The 20,572-nt window shown below is 40.1% G+C and overlaps 1 protein-coding gene across 1 annotated transcript in view; it reads right to left on the reverse strand.

Annotated features, from left to right (window-relative positions):
• Nucleotides 1-6,095: 6,095 nt before the first annotated feature.
• Nucleotides 6,096-20,572, reverse strand: part of citb (citron rho-interacting serine/threonine kinase b) — a gene marked incomplete at its 5' end in the record, with an annotated part of 63,629 nt that continues 49,152 nt past the window's right edge. The window contains 11 exons of the mRNA XM_084055522.1: nucleotides 6,096-6,187; nucleotides 7,505-7,883; nucleotides 8,989-9,162; nucleotides 10,033-10,111; nucleotides 10,776-10,856; nucleotides 11,557-11,685; nucleotides 12,749-12,857; nucleotides 15,506-15,598; nucleotides 16,498-16,637; nucleotides 17,129-17,264; nucleotides 18,944-19,024. Coding sequence (XP_083911648.1) covers nucleotides 6,164-6,187; nucleotides 7,505-7,883; nucleotides 8,989-9,162; nucleotides 10,033-10,111; nucleotides 10,776-10,856; nucleotides 11,557-11,685; nucleotides 12,749-12,857; nucleotides 15,506-15,598; nucleotides 16,498-16,637; nucleotides 17,129-17,264; nucleotides 18,944-19,024 — 1,425 coding nt within the window. The 3' untranslated portion in view covers nucleotides 6,096-6,163. The remainder of the gene's footprint in view (nucleotides 6,188-7,504; nucleotides 7,884-8,988; nucleotides 9,163-10,032; nucleotides 10,112-10,775; nucleotides 10,857-11,556; nucleotides 11,686-12,748; nucleotides 12,858-15,505; nucleotides 15,599-16,497; nucleotides 16,638-17,128; nucleotides 17,265-18,943; nucleotides 19,025-20,572) is intronic.

Below are 20,572 nucleotides of genomic sequence, written 5' to 3' on the forward strand. Positions count from 1 at the left end.
CTTTCTAACTTTTACCTGGGGCTTTTACCTTTATATAATCTTTCAGAAAATTACATGCAAGTCAACAGAACAGGTAAGAACCTCTGTGGTGCAGTGGTTTAGATGCAGGACTTGTAACCAGAAGGTTCCCGGTTCAAAACTAACTGGGGCACTTTTTTTCCCCCCCAAGACTCAAGACCCAAAAGAGTCTTGAGTCGAACCAATTACTCCCGCGGACACATCAAATTTCTCGTTTGAGCCTTGAGTCCCAAGACTCAAGGCCCAAAAGAGAAATTTGATGTCTCCGCGGGAGTAATTGGTTCGACTCAAGACCCAAAAGAAGGTGAACTGACTGTAAAGATTCAAAATGTCATATATAGAATAGAAACCCCATTCAAACTTTAAAATGTTCATCCTAATATGGACATTTTTGCCTGAAAAGGGATCTTTGAAATGTTTCATTGTTTTAGAATAGTACTCCTTTAAAAGTTCAGAGATTTATAATGGAGGTCGATGGAAGATTTTGGGACCTCAAAAAAACACTTTCACCTAGAAACTCCATTCATATCAATTGTGCTCCACCTTACTGTGGACATGCATGCTTGAGATTTTTTCTTTGAAATCATTTGTAGTTTGGGAGATATTCAACTTTAAGCGCCCAATGCATTGTCAATGCGGCAATGGACATTTAAAGGCAGGCTTACAACTACATACTTACGCCTAGTACATTGGGTCACTACCGAAACGAAAGTTGGTCACTACCGAAACGAAAGTTAAATCCGAAAAAATCACTAAGTGTGGAGGCCAAAATCGTCCCCCCGAAAACCTGTTAGGAGTACGTTTCAGGCAATTTAGAGTTGATTGGTAGTACTTTGTAGTGACACTTTTTTTGGTCCCTAACATTCATCGAGCTCTGGACTTAGTACATTTATTTTTTCACCATTGGGTCACAACCGAAACGAAAGTTGGTCACTACTGAAACGAAAGTTAAATCCGAAAAAATCACTAAGTGTGGAGGCCAAAATCGTCCCCCCGAAAACCTGTTAGGAGTACGTTTCAGGCAATTTAGAGTTGATTGGTAGTACTTTGTAGTGACACTTTTTTTGGTCCCTAACATTCATCGAGCTCTGGACTTAGTAAATGTATTTTTTCACCATTGGGTCACTACCGAAACGAAACCGAAACGAAAGTTAAATCCGAAAAAATCACTAAGTGTGGAGGCCAAAATCGTCCCCCCGAAAACCTGTTAGGAGTACGTTTCAGGCAATTTAGAGTTGATTGGTAGTACTTTGTAGTGACACTTTTTTTGGTCCCTAACATTCATCGAGCTCTGGACTTGGTACATTTATTTTTTCACCATTGGGTCACAACCGAAACGAAACCGAAACGAAAGTTAAATCCGAAAAAATCACTAAGTGTGGAGGCCAAAATCGTCCCCCCGAAAACCTGTTAGGAGTACGTTTCAGGCAATTTAGAGTTGATTGGTAGTACTTTGTAGTGACACTTTTTTTGGTCCCTAACATTCATCGAGCTCTGGACTTAGTAAATTTATTTTTTCACCATTGGGTCACTACCGAAACGAAACCGAAACGAAAGTTAAATCCGAAAAAAATCACTAAGTGTGGAGGCCAAAATCGTCCCCCCGAAAACCTGTTAGGAGTACGTTTCAGGCAATTTAGAGTTGATTGGTAGTACTTTGTAGTGACACTTTTTTTCGTCCCTAACATTCATCGAGCTCTGGAGCTCAGGACATTCACAGTTCAAAAATTCCACCTTACTGTGGACATGCATGCTTGAGATTTTTTTTTTTTTTTAATAATTTGTAGTTTTGGAGATATTTAACTTTAAGCGCCCCATGTATTGTCGATGCGGCAATGGACATTTAAAGGCAGGCCTACAACTACATACTTATGCCTAGTAACCTCATACATACTTTAAAATGTTCATCTTACTGTGGACATGTTTGCCTGAAAAGGAATCTTTGAAATGTTGCATAGTTTTAGAATTGTACTCCTTTAAAAGTTCAGAGATTTAGAATGGAGGCGGATGGAAGGTTTTGGGACCTCAAAAAAACACTTTCACCTAGAAACTCCATTCACAGTTCAAAAATTCCACCTTACTGTGGACATGCATGCTTGAGATTTTTTCTTTGAAATCATTTATAGTTTGGGAGGTATTTAACTTTAAGCGCCCCATGTATTGTCGAAGCGGCAATGGACATTTAAACGCAGGCACCACACTAGTGAACAGAGAAAGTAAGATCTATGTGGTGCAGTGGATTAGATACAGGACTTGTAATCAGAAGTTTCCTGGTTCAAATCCAACTAGGACATTCTTCCAACTTTTACCTGCCAAAGTTTGTACCTTTTCCCTTATAAATGTGTATTAAAATTTCTACTGTAAAACTTTGGCTGGGAAGAGTTCTTTCAGACACAGCCCCCCACCTTTAACTATCAGGAAACAGGGGAGGGACACAGTCTCCCGTGTACATTGATGGCGTGGGACTTGAACCTGCAACTGTCTGTAGCAGAGGCAACCGATCAAGATAAACCAAACCCTACCACTGCGCCAACGCACCTTTGGGCCCTGAACAGGTGTCTCTTCGTGCTTTTGCCTTGCTTTTTTGTGTTTTGGCCTTGAAAATGTCAAAGTACTACAACATTCACACATGGGACAACTGGGATTTGAACATGGGACATCTGTGCTGAGAATCCACTCTTCATACCCCTACACCATCTCTCAGCTGCTCACATCATGTCTCTTTGTTTTTTGACTTTTACTTACACCTACAACCCCCATTCAAACTTTAAAATGTTCATCTTACTGTTGACATGTTTGCCTGAAAAGGAATCTTTGAAATGTTTCATAGTTAGTGTGGTTGCCCTAACAGGGCAACCACACTATTGCAACCAGACTATTGTTTTAGTGAAAAAAAACTTCAAACCGCATCTCCTCCCACAGTTTTTATCCCCCAATGACCGACCGCCTTGACCGGGAATCGTGCGCTTGTATTTTGCTAAGAGATTGGTTGCATAGTTTAATTGATATTAATTTATTAGTGAATTACATTTCCCCATCCACTTTAATGGAAAATGGGAAAATGAAAAAAACAGATTTCAAGTATTTTTTTTCTCAGAAACTGTAAGGGCTAGCTAGAGTTACAAGACTTGGAGGGGAGGTTCATAATTTAGTCCAAAATTATCAAAAAAATAATTAAACTAGTCGACCTCATGGTGGCGCTATAAAAGCCCCCTTTACGTTTTGGACTATAACTCTTTAACCGTAGGTCGTAAAATAAAAAAGACGCAACTTCCCATATAGGCCACGCCCATTTGCGTCAGGATACATAAAAAAAAAAAGTCGGTACACATGATTTCTGGGCCCATGCAATAAACATATCCAAACGGCATTTTAATAGTCTTTACCGTTCGTCCGTAAATGGCTTCCAAAGTTATAGGGAGGGGCCCGTTTTACCAAAAATGCCAGAAATCACGAACGAAACGTCCGGTCAATCCCAAATTTAAATCACATGTCGAGGGTGGTTTACTCAACAAATCCCCAAAAGCATTTCCACTTTGACCCATAGGGGGCGCCACAAATGCACAAAACGTAACCGTTTGATGCAAAAACGCAAGTGATCTCAGGAGTGACGTGACAATATGATTGGCCCGTTACATTTGTGGGAGGGGCCTATTTAGTGGGAGGGGCCTATTTCCTAAAATCAAAACGGCACGTATCACGAAGGCAGGATCCGATCGGCACCCGATTCGAATGGCACGTCGCGCAGCCTCCGATGGTATTCCTCCCGGCGTATACCTTGAGTCCCGGCGGCCGCGACCCGTGACCGCCGTTGGCGCAACCACACTTTGCAATTTCCCAGAATTGCGACGTGTCTAGTTCAGCTTACTGTGGACACACATGCTTGAACTTTTTACTTTTAAATGTTTTATAGCTTTTGAGATATTTAACTTTTAAAACTTTGGCACCTCGCTGTTCCTTCAGACTTTAACCTAGAAACTTCATCCACAATTAAAAAACTCGACCTTACTGTGGACATGCATGCTTGCGATTTTTTGTTTGAAATAATTGGTTGGAGGGGCTTATTGTCAGCATCCCTGTTACAATGCACTAGACCCCAGGGAGCCAGATTTCTCATATGCTGAATTGCCGGTTTCAGCATTCTATCGCATGACCTTGTGATTCAGAATCAAGAGCTCTTCCGACTGAGCTACCCAGACATAAGAAACATGTTTCATTGACATTGCATGATTGTGATAGGTCATTCCCCCAAAATATTTTAAAGGCACTTTAATTGTGCTCATGCATTTTACCAAAAAGTGAAAGCACTCCAGCATTGAACTACAGGACAACTGGGATTTGAACATGGAATTGGAATTGGATTAACCCTTTGTGGTGCTAGGGCTACGACCACATTCAAATCCCAGTCCTCCTATAGTTCAATGCAGGAATATACTACTTAACTTTATGGCATACGTACAAAATAAAATGAGCGTCACGTCATTGACCCACGTATGAAAAACAAAAAGACTAAAATAAAATGTAAAAAGAGAATTAAAAGAAGTGTGGGCCACTTAAAGCAGTGTTATTAAATGTGAGATTTGCATCTCTGACATACAAACAAGAAATAAGCTCTTTTAGGTTAACCATATTTAATGTATATACTGGTATACATTTCAAAAAATCTTAAGTAATATTTTTCAACATCAACGTATACTCATTTGAATGCAAATTCAAGTGTATTACATAACAGAAAAAACACCAACCAAGAAAAAGAATCAGGGTCCCAAAAAAGCAACAAGTGCTGTTTTGAGTTGAGGCTAACTTGAGCCTAATATACCCTTCGTTGTACAATGGCGTCTCTCGCCAAAGATATTATTTTCAGCAAGCAACACCTTTGTACGATTAAATGCAAATTGGGCTTTATACTTCAGCAAACGACCCTTCAACAGATGTCGCTTGACAAAAATGACGTGATTTTCTTTCATAATGAGAGGGTCGTGCAACAAAGTATAAATTAGACTTTAGTTACTCATGCTCTTTGAGGTTACAAATTCAGATTCTCTTTAAAGGCCCTAAAAGGAAGCAATAATACAAAGTGACAACTCCTGACAATTACTGGACTTCATATTTCACTGCGCAGAACTTAAGAAACAGGACATCTGTACCATATTCAGCAGCGGCAGCAGACATAAGAGCAAGCTGAGGGCAAAAGCCTGAGTTATGCTTAGTTGCGTGCCAGTGTCACGCATCGAAAATAGCAGATCTACAAGCTGAGCTTGTAGTTATGCTATTGTGGGTGTGGGACACAGGCGCACAATAAATCAGGCAAAAGGTTAGCCCTCCTGGACTGTTAATGCCTAATCTATACTTTGTCGCATGACACCATGGTGCGATAAAGTATAAATAAGGCTTAAAAGGGTCTCTGACCAGAGACAAAGCTTGATGCTCACTCATCTTAGGTATTACTCAAACAACACAAGGAACACTTGTAGTAAAACATTATTATTGTTTTTTTTACAAAGTATGTCCAGACAAGAGCTGTCAATTAAGCAATCATAGGCAATAAGATATTAAAGTCCACATTTAGTTCAAGAGAACCAAATATTCGATCCAATAAAACGAAGACTGTTCGTATAAGAGTCCTGTTCAAATCCAATCTTGTGTGCAAAGTGCAGCCTCCGCAGAGGTCTCTCTCATTTTGATTGAGTGAATGTAGGCATCATTTTCCAACGAGAGAAAAGCTAACAAATTTTTATTTCTAATCGTGATTGAATGCTGATATCAGATTTCCCTCCCAGCGACATCATTTGTCTCCCTGCAACATCATTAGAAACGCATTTTACAAAAAAATATACATGGCTTTTTCCAGCCTACTCTTCCCTTATATATCTATAAAAACAGAGGTGATAATATTTACAACTTTCGATCATGTTATAAATAAAATATCCTTGATCCACAGATCAACATAGATTTCTTGCCACCCTTATCTGCCTTGGGACCACGTTCGTGTAAGCACAGGTCAGAGGAAGAGAAGATTGTCAAAGGAAACATCTCACAGTGCAACTTTGTGTGTTGTCAACGGAGGAAGTAAGATTGCAGTATTTATAGGCGATGGGGCTGCCAGGTCAGCGGATGTGCAGAGCGTACAGAGCTTTGCATCCATTCACACCGATGACTGATCCCAAACCTGCAAAGATGAACAATCAAACAAAAAAACAGCAAAGTGTTAACCTTACTGTATCCATCCTTAGACATACCAATATGTTAAAAAAATACACAGGAAAAACTCTCAGTGTTATAGCTGCAATCCATACTGTACATTTCATGTCCTACCCGAGATTTGATCCTGTGGTTTAAACATGCTATACAAATAATCTTGCCTTGCCTTGCCTGGGTCTCCTACATGGGAGACAAAACTTCTACCGCTCTTCTAAGATGAAATTCCTACTTTACCAGGGGAGATATTGCACTTAAGCACTTTAGGCAGGGATACTTGTTGTTTTATTGTTTTTATTAACATACTCTCCCATTTAGATTGGTTAAAAACATTTTATTTTCTCTGAGGGTATAGAAATCAGAATCAGAATCAGAATCAGAATCAGAATCAGAATTAGAAATGGAACCAAATGGATGCATAGGGGTCAATTTGGTTCCGTATGTGCATTATTAGAGTTAAATTAACCTTGAACATTTACTGTAAGATGTCTGGCTTTCCAAAAAAGAAAAAGTGACAAAAAGTGACAAATATTACTCAAAATAATCAGTTTGAAAGAAATATTAAAATATACTGTAAATAGGCTATTGGATCATACATATTTTAGAGATTTTGTATGAATGATACAAATAGATCACATGTTTTAAATTATGATTCATTTATATACAAAAAGAAAGAAAGAAAATATATATATAATTTGGGAAGGGGGGTAACACTCTATCTAGGACCTAGATCAGCGGTTCAGGGCCACTGGTGAGGATAATGGAAGTGAGCCCCCAAATAATTGGCAAAACACTGAGATTTTATTGATGAAATAACATTTTAAATAAATTATGTACAAAAACATTGTACAAAAAAGTTAGGGTTGTCCGATATTGGCTTTTTTACCGATAACCGATATACCGATATTGTCCAACTCTTAATTACCGATACCGATATCAACCGATACCGATATATGCGGGGATTATTGTGATTAGGGTAAGCTCAAATTTCATATCACACACACCATATACAGTAAGAACTCCTGTAACTTATTTATAAAGCAAAAAAAAAAAAAAATTAATATCGGCCGATAATATCGGGAGGCCGATAAAATCGGACATCCCTAAAAAAAGTGAGTTTTCATAATGGAACACAAGCAATTGATTGATCATAACATGCTCTGAAAAGGTACGCTTTTGAAAATCTCAATCTCTTTTGAGATTTTCAAGTGGGCCCTGATCCCCAAAAAAAAAGTTTGAGAACCAATGCCCTGCCTAGATATACTTGGATTCTAGGGCCTTATGGTACCTTGTTGACGGGGGTTAGCTGTGTGCGGACGGAGCCTGCATGCAGTCGAGACTGAGAGCTGTCTCCAAACCTCCCAGGGGACCTCTCCCTGCGGCTGTCCAACACCCTGCCGGGTGACTTCTCCCTCTCCAATGGCCGTGCAGGGGACTTGTCCCGTCTGAACTCGGTGCGGCCCTCCCGGTAACGGTGCGGTGTGCTGGGCTCCCGGTGGAGGCCCTCGTGGTCCCGGTGGAGACCCTCATGGTCCCGGTGGAGACCCTCGTGGTCCCGGTGGAGGCCCTCGTGGTCCCGGTGGAGGCCCTCGTGGCTGCCGGGACCCGAGGCCAGACGCTTGGAGATGTGTTCAGTGTAGGTGGGTGGGCCTCGCTTACTGGGACTACTGTTGGGGGGCCATATCAAGAGAGAGACAGTCAGGGGAGCATTTAAAAAATGTTGTTTGATAGTTCAAAAATACACAAAATAGCCGATATAGGGCTGCAAGCTCACAAAGCCTTGCAATGCGACAGGTGAGCTTGTAGAACTGGAACTGCTTTTTTGGTCGCTATTTTGAGAAATCTTGATCAATTTCGTCTATCATTTCCAAAATAGGGATGCCAGGGTGAAAGTGGTTAAGAATTCAAACTGATTTATCTTTTGCCATTTTTTCTTCGCATTCTATTTATAGATTTGTTTTCGGGAAGGATAATGTCTTTTGGTGTTGATACATTTAGGAACCAGAAAATGTTCCAAAAAGTCTAAATTTTGAATAGAGTACGTTCTCAAAGTGTTTTAAATTATATTTGTGTACAATATATGTGAACTCTGTTTTAAATTTCGTTTTTTCATCTCGTGTTTCCTTTCTCTCTACACTGACTGTACCTATCAAATAAAGTTTAAAAAAAAGGCCCCGCAGTATGTGTTTTTATCCAGCAGATGGCAGTGTTGGCCTGTGCAGTAAATTGATAGTCTGTTATTATTCAGTTCTGCACTCCATCTAGTGAATCTAGTGTTGGTATTGTACTGTTGTGCAGTCCAAGGTCCTTTTAGCATAATTTCCTATTATTTCATCTAACAAAGGCAATCCTGGTAATGAATGCAATCATTTTAAGCCTCTTTTGTTATCTCACCAGACAGAAAGGTAGACTAGAACAGACCCTTTTACCTTGAGGTAAAAATACCTCAAGGAAACAGCAACAACAACACATAAACAATGAACTAAACCAGTGGTAACTCTGTAACTCTGACAGTGGTTCCAATTGTACCCTGTCTGAGTTACGGGGGGGGGGGGCATTCAAATAAAAAAGTTTGAGAACCACTGAACTAACCATTTAGACCGGGAAATAATCTGTGTAATTTTTTAGATTTCTTTGGCTATTCAAAAATAGCAGATATACAAGCTCATAGCCAAAGTATGAAATATGGACAAAGTGGTTACACAGATGCGTTCCCCGGTCTTAATGGGCTGAACAAAAGTCAAAAAGTCAAACGGACAGGATGGAGCTGACCCTCGGCTAGAGCCGTTCCGCTGCAGCTCTCCAGTCTCTCTGATCAGGCTGCCTTTACAGCAGATGACCCGCAGCTTGTTCTGGTAGGACGAGGCCAGGTAGATGGCTCCAGAGGAGATGGCTGGCCCCAGGTAGCGAGGGTTAGGGATGTCCAGGTGGGCCAGCAAGGGAGGCCTGTAAGAAAGATAAACATGGTGAAAATCATTTGATTAAAGGGATACTTCACCCCAAAAAAATAAAATCCTATCGATTAGTCACCCCATGGGGACTTTTTTAGTTTTTGTCGCATTCCTAAGCCAATAATTTGATGACCAGTGGACCGCTAGGCAGCGGTTCCGGTAGGAGACACAAAGGAGACTCTTTTGTGTCTCCTACCGAAACCGCTGCCGGTCATCAAATGGGAATGTGACAAAAACAAAAAAATATTCATGAATTCAAGTCTCCATGGGGTGACGACTAATCGATAGAAAAAAAGTCATTTTGAGGGTGAACTATCCCTTTAATTTATCATTTATGATATAAAGTTGCAAAATAATTTGAACAACTTAAACCCTACATACTTCGCTGACCGGTGTCAGCCAGGGGTCTCGTACTAGGCCCCGTCCTTTCTCCCCTCTCTACAACAAATCTCTTTGGCAAAAATAAAATCTACGAACGTATATATTTTTCGCCCCCAGAATGCCAGTGTTCATGTGGTTACGGATCAATTCGTGATTTGGGTTAAAAATGATTTATGTCCTAGTTAATGTACAAATGCACAAATATATAATATATACATTTTGTGACCCTTTAATTACTAGTGCTCGTTAAGTTCTCTCAAATAATGTATTCAACCTGTTCTCTCTGTTGTTGCTGCTTGTATAATTTACAATGATATTGTGAGATTATTGTTTTTTTGTTGTCTTTGTTGTTTTGTTTTTCCTGTATTTGTAGTAAGTAGGTCAGAGAGGCTTATTTAAAATACAAAAAAATAGCCATTATGGTAATACTTCTGACCATATCAAAAGAGACAATCAAGATATATGAGGTATCATTTTGTCTCACCCCAGAGCTGCATGTCCTTGAACCTCAATGACATCCAAGGAGTTGAAGTATGTCACAAACAGGTAGGGTTCTCTGTAGGCTGATCAACAGGGGAATAGAAGTAGTTACATACTAGAATAGATTTTAGCTATTTTCGGTGTGGGTCGTATGACAAAAGGCCTTTACACACCGGGGCATGATTAACCCATTAAGACCTGTCCTGAGGCCAATTCTACAAATGCCTTCAAATATCAGTAGTTCTCACACTTTCAAGATTTTTCAAAAAAAGTTCAAAAATGTACAAGCTCGCAGCTCTTTTTTTTTTGTTGAATAGCCAGTGCCAAAAATCTAAAATGACACAGATGCTTTCCCGGTTTGAATCGGTTAAAAAATTATACGAAAATGCAAAACATTCGCTGGCAAATATGGCGGTATTGCGGTTATTGCACCCAGTCCTACTGCCAATATTTCAAATCAAAACGTTTCATAATATTTGATTCGCAGTGCGGAAACTCAGAAAAAGCTAGCTTGTTCCGAAAAAGAATGATGTTAATTCATCACTGTGTATAGTGTGTAACATTTGCATGTAACAACAGTTCACACAAATATATTTTCTGGCGAATTAATTGCACAAAAACAACGCGCCTGGTGTGTAAGGACCTTAAATATAAATCAGGCTTAACACAGTGTGTGTGCTTTTCAGTTTGTAAATTCCATGTTGAAATAATTAAGGCTAAACAGTGGGACGCTGGATGGTTCCTTACCAAAGGCCAAAGGGACACGGCTCCATTTGATGTCCTCAGTGCGGCTTCTTCGCCCGTACGCATCCACAAACACTCCAAACTCTGACACACAAATTAAACTGGATTATAGAATATTTTTCAGTGTTTCTTGTATTGTTATACAGTCCTGTGTCCTACAAATGTTACAGACAGTTTAGCTTATTCATGTTTTAAAGGTATACAATGGAATTTATTTATTTTTCATAGCAGCCCACTGGCCCTCCCATTGGCCAGTTTTAATATAGGATTTACACATCCATCTTTGAAAGCCATAGTATAGTATGAAGTCATACAAGGTCCAGCCATCCTAGGTGTTGACCTAGTCTTGTTGTCAAATGTTTTGAAATCAAGAAAGGAAACAGTTGAACTGACTCCATTTAACTGTGTTCATGAATACACAATTGAAAATGCAAGGGAGATGTTTTAGAGCTTTTGTTTTTACTTTTTCATTTTATTTAATTCGGGAGGAGAAGCAATGGCTGAGGAAATTCAACTTAAATAACCATTAAAATAACAGAATATAGGGTCACCGCCGGCCTTGCCATACAGTTATGGGATATCCTATACAGCCAAGGAACACCAACAATTTGCCAAATCAAGAAACCTAGCTACGATGCTTCGTACTGTAATGTAACGTAAGTGGCCGTATTTCCTAAAAATGCTTTCTAACTGGAAAGCTTCCTTGTAAAAGACTGTCAAATATTGAAATTTCAAACAGTCTTTAACCACAGTACTGGTGTGTGTGTAGGAGTTCTGAGCTCACCATGGAAACAGAGCAGGTACTCCTCTTTCTGCATGCTGCTGGCCACCTGCATGATGGAGATGGGGAAGCTGTGGGAGGAGGCAGTGAACACCGCCGAGGCTAGAGACACGTCATTCTTATCCAGGAACTCTACAGAGAGCGGAGGACACCCCACAGACAGAGGAACTGCAATTAATGGATGCACTGCCATGAACAGATTACGCCATGTACGTGACTATCATTTAGACAGGTTGTATTGTATGGCACTGTACTGTAGCTTGATGAAAAACACAATGTATCAGTTTTAGGAATAATTCAATCTAATTCATCATCTAATTCAGCGGTTCTCAAACTATGGGTCGCGACCCAAAGTGGGGTTGCGGGAAGGTGCCGTTGGGGTTGTCAGTGGCAACCAAAAAATATGACTTTTTTTATTATCAAGAAACAGTAAAAAATAATAATAATAATAATGGGGAAAGAAAGTGAGGTTGTTACCACCAAACAAACTATTGTCTTGACTCCGCACACACACACACACACATACACACACACACACACACACACACACACACACACACACACACACACACACACACACACACACACACACACACACACACACACACACACACACACACACACACACACACACACACACACACACACACACACACACACACACACGCGCAATTCCGCCTTCAACACCGATCCAGAGGGGGGTGATGGGGTCGCCCAAAAGAATCCCTCATAATATGGGGTTGTGGTATAACATTTTTTGAACCCCTTAATCTAATTGCTTTCCATTTCCAACAGGTTGCAAGAGCCCAACAGTTGTACACCTCCATGGACCTCCCTGATAAATGACCATGTCAACTTTCAGCTCAGGAAAACTTTCTAACAGCCATAGCTCCACGGGTAGCAAGGCCATCTGGGAATAGGAAGGTACCCTGTTCCCCCCCCGGCCGTGGTCTATGTGTTGAATTGTCCCTGAGCAAACCACTAACTGCTCCCCAGGTGCTGTACTAATGGCACCCAGTGCTCCTAATAGTTAGGATGGTTAAATGCAGAGCACAAATGTCACGTACTGTACAGTATGTGCAAATGTACTGTGACAAAAAATACCCCAAAGGAGTGGGGACCATATAATAATTATTATTAATATCAGAATTCTGGTAACGTAGCTTCCTCGCAGCAGTTCTACTCCAATCCTCACCCTCAAGTACAAACTGCTTCATCTCGATCTCATAGAACTTGTTGGTACCAATAATGATGCTGTAGCTGGTCAGATGAATGCAGCTGCATGGCTCCAGAGTCTCGATCTCCTAGAAGAACGAGCGAAGGTGACGTATACATGTCATTAGCAATAGAGTATATGTAACAGATGCATTGAGACTAGACTAGAAGATCTTTGTGGCTAAAAGATGATGGTGATGGAGTATAGTGAGTCAAACATACTATCAAACATAATGTCTCTCTCTCTTGTTCCCACGGCTCTCACTCTCCCCTCTACCTTTTTAGCCGCATGCTGAAAGCAGCGCGGCTCTACAAACAGCACTAGTCCTAGTCCGACACCCGAGTGACATTTAGTGACACCTAAGTGTCATTGGCTGTCCTGGCTGTCCTTCACACTTCCCCCCTTTTAAGCCCCCCTTTTAAGCCAATGGGGAGACGAAAATGTAATGGACACGTTAGTCAACGAATTAGACGAGACGAAAATGTTAGGGCGGGACGAATGGAAAAGAGATCCAATCAGAATTACTCTTTTTGTGGGACTAGTTGGGAAGGGATCCAATCAGAACTATCCTCATTGTTAAGTTAGGTTGATCCACCCGGAAGCAGACCATATTAGGGGCCAGCATGGACGAACACAAATCACAACAAGCCAACGCACGGAGTTACACGATACAGGAGGAGAAAAAAAGTGTATTTAGTTGTTTTTTTAAAATCCCATTAGCTATTGACGCGAGTCGCGTTATTATTCCCGTAATTTTAATGTATTGTGCATCCCAAAAGATAATTTATTAACCACGTTATGGGGCTGTAATGACTTACATTAACATCATCAAATAGCGTCTTTTTTTTTACTGAGGGATCACTTCCGCATTTTTCTTCTTCGACGTTGTAAACAATGACTATGTCTATGTTGCCAGATTACCGAGAGAGAAATAAGCAACCAGGTCAATGAAAACAATCCCAAAGAACTAAGTGATTATTAGGCTACATGAGCACTTTAAACCTATACGCAACGGCTATTTGAAAATAGACTATTTGGAAATAGCCGATCTACAAGCTGTCAAGCTCACAACAAATAAAAAGCAACTACTAATATTTACAAGCAACTTTACAGAAAACAAGGTCGCTTATAATAAGCATACAGGTCAACACTAGTTCTTGACGTGTGTTGTGGATCGCCGTCTTTTTGCATTTCTTTAGACAATCAAACACGTCTACACTAGCGTGTGTGTCACCTGGTCAATCTATATACCATTTTAAAGGTACGGGCCTTGTGATTAAAAGTATACTAACAATTCCAAGATAGCATCAAAACTGAAAGCTAAAATCAACACCAAAGTCCGACATGTTGTTTCATGAAAATAGCAGATCTACAAGCTCACAACACGTGGCACTGCAATGCCTTGTGAGCTTGTAGGTCGGCTAGTTTGGATTTCTGCACAGGTGCAGGCCATAGCTCCTTATACCTTATACTTATATAGGCCATATACTCATTTTATCTGAGATCAATTGGGTCATACTTATTTCTTGTCATTTGATACTAAAAATAAAACAAGTCATGTTTCATATTACAACTATAAATCTGTAATGTATTGCACATTCAAACCTAAAATGTATTTGACAAAGACTAAAAGTCTATAAGACTAAGACTAAATGACAGAGACTAAGACTAAAAGTCTATAAGACTAAGACAAACGACAAAGACTTAGTCTAAAAGACTAAGACTAAAATTAAAAGACTAAGACTAAAAGACTAAGACTAAGACTAAGACTAAGACTAAAATATTTTGATATTTAGTCGACTAGACTAAGACTAGACTAAAACTATTTCAGAAGACTAAAATGGGACTAAGACTAAATGGCGTGTTATTCAAAAGACTAAGACTAAATCAGAATTTGCTGTCAAAATTAACACTGCTTCTTTGCAGCAGAGAGAGAGAGAGGGAGAGAGCCTCAGGCAGGAGGGTTAGCCTAAATGCTAGCGTGCTTCATTAGACCTAGTTTGGCTATTAAGTTATTATTTGGCCATGTTCACACTGACTTCAATCTTAGCTATGGTTGGGAAGACCTGTGTGGTGTCACAAAATGTTACCACCACTTATATAAACATTAGAGCGTTTAGCGTCGCAGATTCTGTGAATGTTGACAGGTTTGGCGAGAGAAACAAGCAATCCAAAAAACAAGTAATCAGGTCTATGAAAAGATTGGGGCAAAAAAAGCCTGCCGCATGCGGCTTTATTATGACTTTGGTCATTTCTTGTTTAGAATAGTATCTTTATTATATGATGTCAATGTCCTACATTATAACAACACTGTAGACCCTGTCATAAGCATAAACATCCTATAATGCTTACATTTGCTACCTGCAACACATGCATTAATATATTGTACATAACATAACATACATAATAACAAACATGCATTTCAACTGAAAATATAGTGTATCAGTATGAGCATCTTAGACCTCCAACTGTATTGTTAATTCATATGTGGTTGCTTCTAGCACATGCTCCAAGCTTGGGAAGCATAATTAATTTTACTTCCTTTAAACAGTCTTTAAGAAAATTGGGAGTTTGCCATCCCATCACCAGTATCAACAAAGTCACGATTTATCAGCATAAACCTACAGCAGATTGGAAGCATAATTGGTGTCTGATCTGATGTCATTATAATACTGTATATCACAGTACATTATGTATATTTCTTACAGAATGTGAGATAAGTGTTCATATACTCACTTTACGAATGCAAAATTTGTTGAGATTGTCATTGTAGCGCAGAATGGTTATTTTGTTAGGCATAGCAGCACATATACAGGGCAAATTGTCAATCTGTAAGCAAAACAAACATTGAACATGAGACATCATTCTATTGTACAGAGCTGAAGCTCTTGATTCATGTATGTCTTTCATTAGAACTTACATTTCTTGTATCAAGCCATTTAATTTCAATTCCCTGCATTTCGTCACCTTGCTAATATAATGGCCAATGTCATTTAAAAACAGAAACAACTGAACCAAAACAAACTATATGATATTTCTTAATCATTTCACCCAAAAAGTTTATAACAACATATGAATATTGACATAAAATAACTGTCTGTCAGTTGGTTATGTAACATAAGAGGATTAAATGACTTAGTCCAATTTGTGTTTTGACTTAGGCAATTGTAAACCTGATTTAGGCCAAATTATTTGTCGGCCTAAGCCAAAAGAAATTGCCTAAGATCACATTGTCTTTGACTTAGGCAACATAAAATGGCCTAGGTCACACTCTTAACATAGGCCATTATACTACTGGGGCGGGAACAGTATGATCTTTTCAATAAGGATATAGGCGATTTTACCAGAGGTGGCCAGTGTCACGGAAATATAAAATATAATTCCATAAAAAATTAACTAGGCCATTATCTTAGGAAGGTGACGATTTCCTAGTTTGTGTAAGATAATTATGTACATTGAAAGAATGTTTGCATTTAATGGCTCATCTACAATATGCACACCTCCAGGGTGATTTGTATTACTTGCCTTAAACATGTTGCATAAATAAAAGAAACAGTTAATCAGGATGATCTGATCAGGTCTAATAAAATATAAAAACAGACTTGGCAGACCTGTTTGTTCTTAGGTACATGAGACCATCATACCATGAACAGGCACAGGTCTCATTTGTTAAGCATCCAAAACACATATAGATAGCAATTTTGGGGAACATCCCTACAGATACTTACTCTTCCAGCTGAAAACAGGTGGCAGCCCTTGACAGTCTCAAATATATAAGGAGCCAAATCAGACTGGCTAGGCAGGTGGGACTGGGCCAAAGACTGCTTCACTTTCTTTATTTCCAGCAGACACAGCGCCCTCTCATCCCCTACAGGTCACAGACAGACAACTTTTTAGTTTATCTGATGAAAAACAAGGCAAAGTGCTAACATTTTATAAAGTTGTTTTCACTTTTTATCTGAACATGTATTGTTCAGATAAAAAGTGAACAACTTTATAAAATTAAAGATAAGAAAATTAAGATAAGAAATATCACACTTCAGCACAGAAAAGAATGACACATCAGATCATATCCACAGAGACAACTAACTATCCATCATTTGAAGGCCTCGGTCAAACTCTAAATAAGCTGTAGTGTCCCTTCACTCAGTGTATAGTACATCAGCTAAAAACAAAATGAAAACAATATTTATAAAAGTATTGTCAACAGTTAACACACTGCAACTGTTTAATTATTTCTAAGATGAATTACGACACAAGACCGTTTTTTTCAAAACAATATAACAATATACAGCTCACGTTTCTTCATTAAAAGGTTTCATGTACTGTATTCTGTGACAACAAAATCAGAGTGCTCACCAACAATCATCAGCAGCTTCTCCTGCTCTTTCATGATGTGGATCTGAAAGACTGATCCCAGGCCGGGGATGTGGGTCAGGGAGTTCTTGATAACATTCAAGGCATACAGACCCTCCTCAGAGCCCACCAGCACTATCTGTACACAAGAAAAGAGTACACAGTAAAATACAGGGTCCATAGTTTGTTTCCATTTAGTTCCAATTTACCCTTACTGCATCATATCGCGTCATATCGCATGTTGATTGACGATCTTGCACTACGTAAGTCACTCTGGATAAGGGTGTCTGCTAAATGCCTAAATTGTAAGCTCAGGAAACCAACCCTTAACCACTCCAACTGCAGGCTGGAATGAGTTGTTTCTAAACGGCTCTCTCTCCGTATCTCACAGAATGACCTTTTGAATAACCAATTATTGTAGGAATCAAACCTGCCCATTCTACTGAAACAAACAAGTAACAACACTCCTCAAAGTCACAGAGGCACTCTACGCTGCTCAGGCTGCCTCCAACCCCTCAATCCTCATCCTTCTTGTGTTATCTGCAGCATTTGATACAGTCAACCACCAGCTTCTACTGGACACACCTTCTATCTTTGCTATCATCATACTGCTTCCTCACCAAGGAGTCTGCCAAGCTCCTGTCTTCTCCAGGTTCAACTACTGCAATTCCCCCTGCATGCTCTCTCAGACCTCTACTACTGATCAAGAATGTGTGGTCAAACTCAGTATATCATCAAGGACAATTATAACCTCATACACAAACTGACACTGTTCACGCCACTACTGCGACAAACGCCAGACAAGTTCTATCGCAGTATCAAGTGCCTGAACATCCAACTTCTGTACAGTCTCTACCCAGCTATCATCAGACTGTTGAACAAGGCTGAACACCGCCTCCCGCCAGGCTGGCCTGTCGCACTGGAATTCTTTCCCTTACGTCGGTCTAGTCTTCCTATGCTAGATTACATTATATACTTATACTTCCTCATGCAAATTTTCCGCGTAGTGGTTAGCACCCAACCTGACTCCGCCAGATGGAAGAAGCTTGCTTCACACTTGTTTCACAACCTACTTCCATCTAGTATCTCTGTAGCCCAACCACTGTATTGTGAACTTGTGAACTCAATACAATGCCCCATCTGGCGGAGTCAGGTTAGTTAGCACCTTCCCTTGTTGCATAAACTGGCCTATTGAACTGAAGCTTAAAAACACTGTACCTGCTGATACTTTCTTTAATCTAGCCTCAGGGTGGCATGTTATGTATACAAATAAATCATTTCACCCACTTCTTTACACCTGTAAACCTGTGATGTGCCAATAAAGATGATTCATTGCACACCTGGTCTAATGTTCAAGTCTCCTCCACTTTTGCGTTTAGTCCACTGGCTCCCGGTTGCTGCTCACATTCAAAGCACTTGTGATAACCTACAAAGAGATATGATCCAAACCCCTTCCTGCACCATTCGATCAGTAAACACAGTCTGTCCCTCCCTGGCTCCCAAGCTGTGGAATGAACTCCTACCCTCAGTTAGGACTGCAGACTCGCTCCCCATCTTCCTCCACAGTCTGAAAACTCACGTTACTTTATTTGTTTATTTGGGTAAAGATATGCTATGTTACAGTATGTACATTATTTAGATGTTATTTTGACAGGTACCGCCCCAGCTTGTAGGAATCTGCAGCAACAAATATCAGCCTCCCCGCCTGCCGTATCTTGGATATATTGTGATTACTACTTTTAGATTCTTCTACTCGTTTTCATGAACTGCATAAAAGTCAGAGCTGTATTTCCACCAATGTTCCCACAGTGCCAGCACCTGATCTGTGAGAGGGAGGGTGCAGTTGATATCCAGCCTGTCATCGCCCTCCAGTTTTAGCAGAGAGTTCCCCAGCAGCTTCTACAGAAAGAGAGAGAAGGAAACAGGTGAGAGGGGGTACATCAACAAGATGACACAGTCAGGAAGGCTGGCAGTCTTGAGCAAAAAGAACAGAACAAAGAGAGAGAGGGCAGGAAGGTTGAAGGAATATGCAGGAACAGAAATAGTGCAAGAGGTGGGACCAAGTCATGTTTGCTTGAGTCACATAAATATTGAGTCATGAAGTCGAGGTCCCAAGTCAAGTTTCCTATTACGGTCAAGTCTACAAATCTTCTACCAAGCATGGCCAATAAATTACAGTTGAAACACAAGATAAAATACTGTCATGCTGGTTAAAATCTGACTGTTAGATTTGGTGCATTAAAATATATCAACAAAATCACTATATATTCTAATAGAATTAATTATTAGAATAATTCATTCATGCAAAACAGCCACGGAATTAGAATCAAAGTCAGAATCGAACAGAGTTTTCTGAAGAAGTCAAGTCCAAGTCATTTCTCTTTGTGAAGTCAGGTCCAAATCATGTGACTTGTTGTGCCCCCATCTCTACACAGTGTTTTGAAGCAGAAGAGGAGGTAGGGCAGGAAACACAAACGGTTAAATAAGCAAGTCAAAACCCCACTGCCTGATCCCCTGTCCTCCTGCCAGGAGAGCTAAAGAGGATCCACCCCAAAGATGGCCAAACATCTTTAGCGTGTGAGAATTTGCATTGGGGCGCACAGTGGTCGTATAGTAGATGGTTGAAAATACAAAGACGACTACGATCTGTGTTATTTCGGCAACATTCAATATGCCAACAAACATGTCAACATCAACACGGTGTTAATACAAAACATGACAGGTTAGGAGAGGACAGTGACAGAAGTGTGGAGCGGTGAGGTGACCACAGCGGGGAAGGTGACATACAAGCACTATGTCAGACACATGCACCACCGTGTTCCTTGTGAGAAATATGCACGTGTGCAGTGTGTGTGTGTGTGTGTGTGTGTGTGTGTGTGTGTGTGTGTGTGTGTGTGTGTGTGTGTGTGTGTGTGTGTGTGTGTGTGTGTGTGTGTGTGTGTGTGTGGGACATACGTCTGTGTGCATGTGGGTGCACATTTCTGTCTGCTTGTGTGTATACATGCGTGCGTGCGTGTCTGTGTACAGTATATCTGCTAACAAGTCAGTGAGTGAATACAGTGTGTTTGCATATATTTGTGCGTGTCCAGTGTTGTGACGGTTACATTCAAAATTTAATTGGTAACAGATTATAATTGTAATCAGTAGTAGTTAGATTAATTTCAGTACTTTCAAAATAAATAAAATGAATGAAGTAATCCAAAGGTTACTAAAATTAATCAGAATACACTGCTGATTACAATTACAAGAAGGTAATTAGTGCAGTAATCTGTTCAACTGACTACATTTTGAATGCAATCTTCCCAACGCCTGCTGTCTGTGTGTGTCTGCGACTCCGTGAACATGTGGGTCTGTGTGCAGGATGAAGTCTGTATGCATGTCTGTGTCCGAACGTGCGCGTGTCTGTGCGTGTCTATGTGTGTGTCAGTGAGTCTTGCATCTCTGCAT

The sequence above is a fragment of the Gymnoscopelus microlampas genome (assembly GCF_963454915.1).
Source record: "Gymnoscopelus microlampas genome assembly, chromosome: 4".
Taxonomy (NCBI): domain Eukaryota; kingdom Metazoa; phylum Chordata; class Actinopteri; order Myctophiformes; family Myctophidae; genus Gymnoscopelus; species Gymnoscopelus microlampas.